We start from the raw sequence: 9,666 nt of genomic DNA on the forward strand, positions 1-9,666 counted from the left end.
CTTTCTGGGCTGTGTTTCCCAAACATGCATTTTCTTTGTAAGGAGTTTTAATAAAGGAGAACAGGGGAGAAGGAAAGAAAACTGGGACTTTCATCATCTAGGTTTTGCATGTGCAGAAACTTAAAATAATATACACAATTTTGAGGTCAAACAAAGGGGTCATTCTGAAAATACACAAGATTTTTGCTGCCTTGATTAGCTGTGTTCAGCCTAACAAATTCCTAAAAAAAACTTCCTAAATGTATTTGTTTAGAGTCTAAGCCTCTAATGTCAACCAGAGAAAGAAACAGATGTTCCATTTTGTATTCCACTTCATTTATTTGATGTGTGGAAAAACGTAGGCAGGTTATTAAATAGCTGAAGCAAGTGGGATAACAGAATTCCCATCTTTGCACTACCAAAAAAAAGGGCTTCAGAAAAGCAGCAGCTTGGAGGCTTCTGGGAGGAACAAGTGGTATTGAATAGCTCAGCACCTGGGCAATATTAACTTGAATTAGCAGTGTGGCACATGCTGCACTTCAGAGCTGAGGACAGATCTAATCAGTGCTGATTCTGTTTGTTTGAAGAGCTGCAGGTCACTGATTTTTACAGGAATCCATCAGCTGCACATCTGGGTGTGCCCTGCAGGCCCTGCAGTGGATGTGCTGTGCTCAGCAGCTGCAGTCAGAAATGCCAGCAGTTGGGATTTTGGGGAGGCTCATCCTTCCCACCACAGCCTCCTGCCAGCTTGGTGTGTCCTCAGGAATGCTGACAGGGAAATGGAGGAGGAGTTACCCTTGGAAGGGTTTTCACCTCTGTCACATCTCTGTGGATGCTCATGTGGTGCTAATTCAGTGGGAGGTCTCTGGTGCAAGCACACAGTTCCTCCAAAACAGGGTTTTTACTCTTTCCTCAGATGGAGGGAGTGTGTGCTCCAGGGTCCTCACACTGCTCCCAGCTCCAGGGGACAAAAATGTGCCCCAAAAATGTGCCCCCAAGCGATCCTGCTGCAAGCTGTGAACACAGGAACAGGGCTCTGGCCACTCTTGGGATAATCCTGGTGTCAGGGCTCCTTTGTGCTCCGGACCATGGAATTCCTGTCCTGTGGGTGCACTATAAATCCAGGTGAGACAGCAGATGGATGTGTGGGCACAGAGGATGTGTAAAAGTGGTGAGGCAGCTGCGGCTGCCCCCAGGAGAGGTGCAGTGTGAAAAGGACACAGCACAGGGCCTGTCACTTCTTCCAAGGTGCTGGGGGCAGGGAAGCTGTTTAATACAAGGAGCAGGTTTATCCCAAGTCCTTTTTCACCAGGAAAGGGTGCTCTTTCAGCAGGAAGAGGTTCTGGATACAGAGAGTGTGAGGAGAGAGGGAAGGCTGAGCAGAACTGGCACCAGTGTGGCATTGTGGGTGAATGAATGTGCTCTGCTGTCACTGATTTCAGCTGGAATCACCTCCTGGCTTTTCTCTGGCTCAGGATTCACAGGGCTGGAGCCAGGCTGGGAGAGCTGGGGGTGCTCACCTGGAGAGGAGAAGGCTCCAGGGAGAGCTCAGAGACCCTAAAGGGGCTCCAGGAGAGCTGCAGAGGGACTGGAGACAAGGCATGGAGGGACAGGACACAGGGAATGGCTCCCAGTGCCAGAGGGCAGGGATGGATGGGATATTGGGAATTAGGAATTGTTCCCTGTGAGGGTGGGCAGGCCCTGGCATTGCCCAGAGCAGCTGTGGCTGCCCCTGGATCCCTGGAAATGCCCAAGGCCAGGCTGGACATTGGGGCTGGGAGCAGCCTGGGATAGTGGAAGGTGTCCTTGTCATGGCAGGGGTGGAATGGGATGAGCTTTGAGGTCCCTTCCAAGTCAGACCATTCCATGATTCTATAATTTTGCTTTGTGTGCTGAATACTGCCCCAAATACAGGAGATTTTGGCAATGACTTCTCCCCAGGCAGGCAGGGTGGGTGTGTGGGCTGGAGCGGGTGTTCATGGACAGGTGAAAAGTCCAGCTCTCTTTGGAAGTATCAACTATGAACTTCAGTTAATGTGGAAAACCACCACCCTCCAACAAAAAAAAAAAAAAGAAAAGAGATTGAAAAAGCTCTCCTGAAAGAGCCATTCTTTTATTTTCTTGTGGAGCCTTCCAGCTCAGGAGCAGGTCAGACTGACTCAGGCAAGTGCAGTGATAAAGAACATTGTGTGTCCAGCTCCTTGGCCTGTGCCTGAACCCCATACCTGGCATCAGCAGAAAAAGCATCCTGTTCATTTGAAATGCTTTAACATTTACTGTTTTCCCCTGGTTCTGTGAAAGAGTTTCTTATGGGGATCCCTGGTGGATAGTTACAATGTGCTTAAAACACAGACTCTGTAAAAACCAGGAAAAGAAAACATCCTTTATGATCAAAAAATATATTTTATACAATAAAAAAAACACCACACCTAGTTGGTTTTGCACTGGATATATCCCAGTTACTTGTCCAAAATGAAGTTTCTGCCCTGTCCTGTAGAATGAGGTGGGGGGAAATGGTGGGGCTCAATAAAACTGTGATTACTTGAGTCTGTTTTCCTAGTGGTACATAATAATGGTGTTAAAAGGGGCTGTAGAAACTATTGAAATGCTTGATGGATGCCTGTACTAATTTGATTGATATTTAAAAGCCTGTTAATTAAAAAAAACAAGAAACAAAGGGGAAGGTGTATAAAAGTAAGCAAATGCTGTTTCTTGAAATTCTGGTGGCTTCTGGAGCCTTGTTGATAATTTCCACCTTTTTGATTAAAAAAGAAAATTCCTGCTTTCAGATTTCTCAGGTGGCTGCCCCCGAGTCCACGTTGTGTTCTGCTCCCATTGAGGTAATGGGAAAAGCAGCCTTTTCCCAGCAATCCAAAGCAAACATTTCTCTTGATGCCTCATGAAAAACACGAAGGAAAGGAAACGTGTTGGGCCTACAGAAGTGATCCAGCCATTTGCACGGGGATAATTTATTGATCCTGGGGCTGTTGGGAAAGGGGAGTTGCTTGAGGTGTAGGGGCTGATGAAAAAGCCTGGAACAATTTGGGTTCTGGCTGGAAATCTCTCCGTTTGTGCAGAGTGAGCAGAGGTGGCACTCAGCGCTTGTACCGCCCACGTCGCCGGCTGGGGAAAACCTCCTGCCACCATTCCAGAGATTTTAACCCATAGCTGCACCCATGGAGCTGGGAACAGCCTCTAATGCATTTCTCTCCCCTTAATTATTTACAATCAGTGTGGGTTGGCAAAGCTTGAGAGTGTCACAGCGATAATTCTGAGCCTCGAGCTGCAGGATGTGGAATTGTGGCTGTCCCGTCCCTGGAATGCCCCAGGCCAACCTGGGAGAGTGGAGGGTGTCCCTGTCCATGGCATGGCTTGGAACTGGATGGGCTTTGAGGTTCCTTCCCACCCAAACCACTCTGGGATTCTGGGATCATTAGCACAGGTGTTAATGAGACAAAGAATGGATGATGATTTTCACAGCTGGAGCTGCTGTGCCTTCTGGTTGGGGAATCATTCTTGGGAGGAAATTTTTCTTGAAACTTGGGCATTCTTACACTTCAGTATCACATGTTTCAAAGACACTTACTAATTTAATTTTTTTTTTGTTTTATTTTTAAGCAATCCTTTGATGAGCCTGTAGAAATAGTATTTATTAGATTTTTATTTCAAAGAGTATCTAATAGATTTTTTTAGTGGTGTTATGTTTCAGTTCTTGCAATGTCAGTTGGCCTTGGTGATCCTAAAGGTCTTCTCCAACTGTGACAATCCTGTAATTCCATGACTGACTTTGGATGGGATATTTTCTCCTTTGAATCTCACTTTTGAAGTATTCAACGGCATAGAAAACATGCTGGAGTTACAGGGACATTGCAATTAATTTTCATTATTTACTAATACACTTTAAGGAGCTGATTCATGAAAAATATTCCAATTTTTTTTTGTTTCACTTGAGCTTTTCAAGCGGCTGTATATTTTAGCCTGGAATATTTCAAATTGTGAGCTGTGTTTACAGATCTGTGTAGATCTGTATGTAGATATATTCTGTAGCTAAAGGATCATTAATATTTTGTTTGTTTTATTTTGATCTTACACTTCCCTGTGTAGGGTAGTGTGGCTGCTTGGTCTGTCTAGGTATCGGAGAGGTCATGCCAGCATAACAAGGATGAGAAAGAGAATCACAGAATCATTTGGGTTGGAAAAGGTCTCCAAGACCTTTGAGTCCAACCTGTGCCTTATGCCCACCTTGTCCCCAGCCCAGGGCACTGAGTGCCACATCCAAGTGTTCCTTGGACACCTCCTGGGACAGAGACTCCACACCACCCTGGGCAGTGCATTCCAAGGCCTGAGCACCCTTTCCATGGAGAAATTCCTGCTGCTGTCCACCCTGAGCCTGCCCTGGCCCTGCCTGAGGCCGTTCCCTCTGCTCCTGTCCCTGTCCCCCCGGCTGTCCCCTCCTGTCAGGAGCTGTGCAGAGCCACAAGGGCCCCCTGAGCCTCCTTTGCTCCAGGCTGAGCCCCTGCCCAGCTCCCTCAGCCCCTCCTGGGGCTCCATTCCCTGCCCTGGCCATTCTCCAGTGTCCCCTCAGGGTCCCTCTGGCTGTGAGTGCCCAGGGCTGGCCCCAGCCCTGGAGGGGCCTCAGCAGGGCCAGCCCTGGGGACAATCCCTGCCCTGGGGGTGTCACACCACGGCTGGCACAGCCTGGGGGCCATGGCCTCGTGCCCAGCCCTGTCACCAACACTGCCACGGCCTTCTCCAGCCCTGTCACCAACACTGCCAGGGCCTTTTCCAGCCCTGTCACCTGCACTGCCAGGGCCTTCTCCAGCCCTGTCACCAACACTGCCAGGGCCTTCTCCAGCCCTGTCACCTGCACTGCCAGGGCCTTTTCCAGCCCTGTCACCTGCACTGCCAGGGCCTTCTCCAGCCCTGTCACCTGCACTGCCAGGGCCTTTTCCAGCCCTGTCACCAACACTGACAGGGCCTTTTCCAGCCCTGTCCCCAACACCACCAGGGCCTTTTCCAGCCCTGTCACCTGCACTGCCAGGGCCTTTTCCAGCCCTGTCACCAACACTGACAGGGCCTTTTCCAGCCCTGTCCCCAACACCACCAGGGCCTTTTCCAGCCCTGTCACCAACACTGCCAGGGCCTTCTCCAGCTTCCCAGCTGCTCCTCCCTGAGCCTGCAGTGTCCCGTGGGCTCACAAGGAGCTGGCCCTTGGCCTTGCTGGCCCATGGATCCCTCTGCAGAGCCTCCTGCCCCTCAGCAGATCCACATCCCACCAGCTCTGTGTCTGCAGCTTCCTGAGGGTGCCCTCCATCCCCTCAGCCACATCCCTGATAAAGATAAAAATATTAAACAGATCAATATTAAAATATTAACCCCACAGTGACCAGTCCCAGCTGGACATGGCCCCATTCCCCACCCCTGTCTGGGCCAGGCCATCAGCCAGGTTTTATCGCTTGAAAAGTGCATTTATCCAAGGCGTGGACTGCCAGCTTTTCCAGCAGAATGCCTTGGGAAACAGTCCAAAACATGGCATTTGGAAAATAGAAATGAAGCAGCAGCAACCCTCAGATAATGGACTGGCTGAGTCTTCTCCCTTCTGAGAGAGCTGGATGTGAAATAAATTCCTTATTTTTTGGCTGAGCCTTCGGATAATGGATGGTGGGGAGGAAAGTGGGGAGGGTTTGGAGCACTTAGGAAAAACAAGGGAATGGGATGTCTTCCTGGGAAGCTGTTGGACCTAATACAGCTCTGCTGATGGGCTGGAGGTGCGTGTGTGCCTAGCTCACTTGCCAGCCCCATGTGCAGTGCTGGCGACTGAGCCTTCCCTCTGCCTTTGGGGGAGCACAGAGCAGGAAAAGGAGTAGGAAAAGAGGCAGGATAGAGAGAGAAGGGCCTGGAACACTGTGAGGTCACTGCTCTTCCATCCTAAAGGACAGCAGAGGCATGGATGTCTCCAGAAAAGCCCTGAATCCTGTGGCTGGTGTGGTGTAATGAGCACCTGCAGCTGCTGCGAGGGAGGCACAGGAGGGAACTCAGGGCTGTGTTGTTTCTAACAGCTCAGCCAGCTCTTATTCCAGTGTGATTATTCCAGTGTGAGGTGACCTGGGCAGCCAAGGGCTCAGCTTCAGCAGCTTCTGTCACCTGAGCCCAGCTCCTGCTGAAACCCCACAAACAGGAGCCCCCAGTGCAGTCAGAAATGCAGCATTTCCTGCACCACGGGTGTGGCAGGGCATGGGCAGCCGGCCCCAGCAAGGCTCAGCCTTTTCCCTCAGACACATCCCTGCATGTCCCCAGCCCTGCAGCCAGCCCAGGGCTGCTGAAGTGTGCTTGGCAGGAGGCCCTGCAGCCTCCAGAGCCAGCTGAGCAAACAGCCCAGCTCGCACAGGAAGGCAGGCAGCTGGGAGAGGGGCAGGAGGGGACAGGGGACAGTTCCCTGTCCCAGCACTGCCACCTCTGTGCTGAGCAGGAATTGTGCCAGGAATCAGCTCACCCTCTGGTTGGGGTGGCAGGGAAAGGCCTTTCTAGTTGTTTGGCATGTAATAAACAGAATTACTTTAAGTAAACTCTGCTTCAAGCTCTGTGTGTCTGGGTTTGGGAATTTGACCTGCAGCAGTGTTGGAAGGAAAGAAAAACGAGGTTGTTTTTGATTCATGGGGGAGAAAATCCCAGCGGGCTTTTCCTTAATGGCTTTGCTGGAATAAGATTATTCCAGTGTATTAGCAGTGTGGCATCACTCTGCTCTTTTTACAGCATCCTCGTGCTCCTGCAGGCTTTGCCACTGGAGCATACTCTGGGTTTGACTTGCAGTGAGCTGAGGGGCCTCAGGAGCTGCACCACAGAGACTCTGTTGGCTGCACATGAGGGAAAGTAGCACAAGCCCAAATTCCTCTGGAGTAGTGGGGTTTATGGAGGCCACACCTGCAGCCTGTATGGTTTTACAGCCCTGAACAGGAGTGCAAGGCAGGGAGTAACCATGGCTGTTACAGCTCTGAAGTGCTCTTGTCAGGAACAGCTTTAGGAGCTAGAGATCCAGACATGGACAGTGGAGGGAGAAAAGCATCTTGAAGGGGCTCATGCAGAGAACTCAGAGGAGCTGTGCCCTGGAGCTCCCACACAGCAGCAGAACTGGATACTGCTTTCAAAGCTTGTCCAGAAAGGTGTGGCTGCCCCATGCCTGGAGGTGTCCCAGGCCAGGCTGGACAGGGCTTGGAGCAACCTGGGATAGTTGGAGGTGTCCCTGTCCATGGCAGGGGATGGGATGAGCTCCAAGATCCCTCCCAACCCAAACCATTCTGTGATTCCATGATTCTTCTCTTCCATTTCAAACTGTCATGAACACTTCTCCAGCTCCTTCCCTGTTTGCAGTCTCCAAACACCCTTCTCTCAGCCTGCAGCCACAGTTTTCTCTCATTCTGATGTTTCCCCTGTTTGTCCCTCCCCTTAGGAGAAGCCAATTATCTCAGAAGCATCCAGGAAGAGGGAGAGAGACTTGGTAGCCAAAGAGATTGAGAAGTTCCAGGGCTCCATTCAGACTGTGTGCCAGCACGTGCTGAGGCTGGGCAGGATGGTGGATTACATCCAGGAGGACATGGATGCCATGAGGAACGAGCTGCTGCTGTGGCGCCAGGAGAACCGGGAGCACGCCGAGGCTTTGCGCAGGGAGCAGAGGTGAGCTCGGCTCTGGGGACACATTTAGGGGCCCTTAAAACGTAAAAACAGTGTAAATACTGAACCCAGAAAAGGACAGTTGTTCTGGTGTGAAGACAAGTGGTGAAACAGCTCCTTTGGCCTTCCTTGTTGTCTTGGTTTGGAAACACCGGAGCCTGCTAAGGAAGGCAGGAGCCTCCCCTGAAATGGAGAATGTAAACCCTCCCCACCCCTCCCAATTGCTATCAATTTTAAATTAAGGGGCTCTCAGGCAAAAATATGGGAGGAGGAAATAACACTTCTTTAATAGGGAAAGGAAAAAAAATAAAGGATAAAATAAACAATGCAGTACACCAGAACAACACTGCCAGAGTCAGAACCCAGCCTGACACCCTGTGGGTCAGGCTGTTGGTGGCAGTGCCATTGGAAATGTGGCTGCAGCCCTCCTGCAGTGTCAGGGGTGGTTCTGTTGGAGCAGGGGGATCTGTAGAGAAGGATGTATTGTTCCTCTGAAGATCCAGTGGGAGGAGAGGCAGCTGCTGTTCCTCTGGGGAATGCCGTGGAGAAAGCCGTGCTGGTGTCTCACAAACCTCTGGATTATATCTGGGTAGCAATGCTTGGCTCATCCCTCTGGGCTCACATCTCCCAATGGGATGTTCTAGTTCTTATCAGCCATGCAGTGACATTCAATAGTCTGTTATCAGCAATGTCCCCTGCCCAGGGAGGTGTGAATGTGGTCACTCAAAGAGAGAGATAAAGCAAACTGCCCACCTGACAAAGGTAATCTGCCACACAGATGGGAATGGAAAACAACTTGCATTGCAATCTTCAACACAGGTCTCACACCAGAACATGATGAATCCATCAGTGTCCCTGCCCATGGCAGGGGCTGGGACTGGGTGGGCTTTAAGATCCCTTCCAACCCAAATTCTGTGTGATTCCATGGAATGTTTTGCAGCCTTTCAGGTATTGAAATGTATTTTCTTGGAGTATTAAATAACCTGAAGCAGCTTGAAAGCTTCCAACAACATCACGTTCCTTGTGTCCCTTCCAGCATCACAGACAGCACTCTGGAACCGCTGAAGGCTGAGCTGGCTGAGCTGGAGCAGCTGATGAAGGACCAGCAAGAAAAGATCTGTGCTGCAAAAGCAAATAATTTAAGGAACGATGAAAAAATCCAGAGGATGATTCTTAGTATAAATGTTTCTTCAAGAAGGTGAAGAAGAGGGAAAAGGAATTAAAGAGCCTTAGGACTCACTGATTGACATTGCTACCAAAAAACCAAACCCAAATAGCAGATATGCCTTGTTCAGATATAGAATGTTTAGGGACCAGAACCCTAAAAACATTACGAAAAACTCTGTTATTGCATTGATTTTTAGATGTTGATATTATGCAGGATAAAATGATATTCACTTGAATGCTAAAGTTGCAGAGCTATTAAAATAACTTTATTTGTTTAACTGTGAGATGCTGCTTCTCAGTTCCAGAGCTCCCTTTCCTCTCCTTACCTCCCCTGAAATTCCCTCTGAACACACTGTCCTGATAAGTGGGTATTAAAGAATTCTTTTTCCCCTTCAATGTTCCAAACTCCTGCAGGTCAGAAGGTTCCTGAATCCTGTTCAGAGCTATCAGGGATCTGATTAGGACCAAGTGAAAATGCAATTCGAGCATCACCACGTAAGGGAGCTGAAGTGTTTTATCTGCACAGGTGTTAATTCCATTTTTATGGCATATGTTCATTTGGAAAGGATTAATTTAAGTACCTGTTTCCTCCCCAATGCACGTCCTTGCAGCTTTTTCTACGGGAATAATTCCACTGATTTTTCTTTAGTGAACTGCAGATGTCTGGAGCATTTTCCTAATGACCCCTGGAGTGTTCTGCCCATGAGAGTCCAGCGTTAGTGATTCCTGAATCTGCAAAGAGTATTAGTGCAGACACAACTATGTGACTGTGCTGGGTGCAGAGGCTTTAGTCCCCTGCAAGGCTGTTGCCAAGGATTTTATGATGTTGTTTGGGCTGTGGATGAAGTGTTA

At 49.5% G+C, this 9,666-nt stretch overlaps 1 protein-coding gene across 1 annotated transcript in view; it reads left to right on the forward strand.

The window, feature by feature from the left end:
* TRAF3IP1 (TRAF3 interacting protein 1) overlaps positions 1-9,092 on the forward strand; it is a 31,111-nt gene extending 22,019 nt beyond the window's left edge. Inside the window, exons 14-15 of the mRNA XM_054277829.1 lie at positions 7,427-7,650; positions 8,684-9,092. Coding sequence (XP_054133804.1) covers positions 7,427-7,650; positions 8,684-8,849 — 390 coding nt within the window. The 3' untranslated portion in view covers positions 8,850-9,092. The remainder of the gene's footprint in view (positions 1-7,426; positions 7,651-8,683) is intronic.
* The last annotated feature ends 574 nt before the right edge of the window (positions 9,093-9,666 follow it).

The sequence above is a fragment of the Melozone crissalis genome, unplaced genomic scaffold (genome assembly GCF_028551555.1).
Source record: "Melozone crissalis strain CALT ecotype California unplaced genomic scaffold, PUWL_Pcris_2 ptg000023l_1, whole genome shotgun sequence".
NCBI classification, from domain to species: Eukaryota; Metazoa; Chordata; class Aves; order Passeriformes; family Passerellidae; genus Melozone; species Melozone crissalis.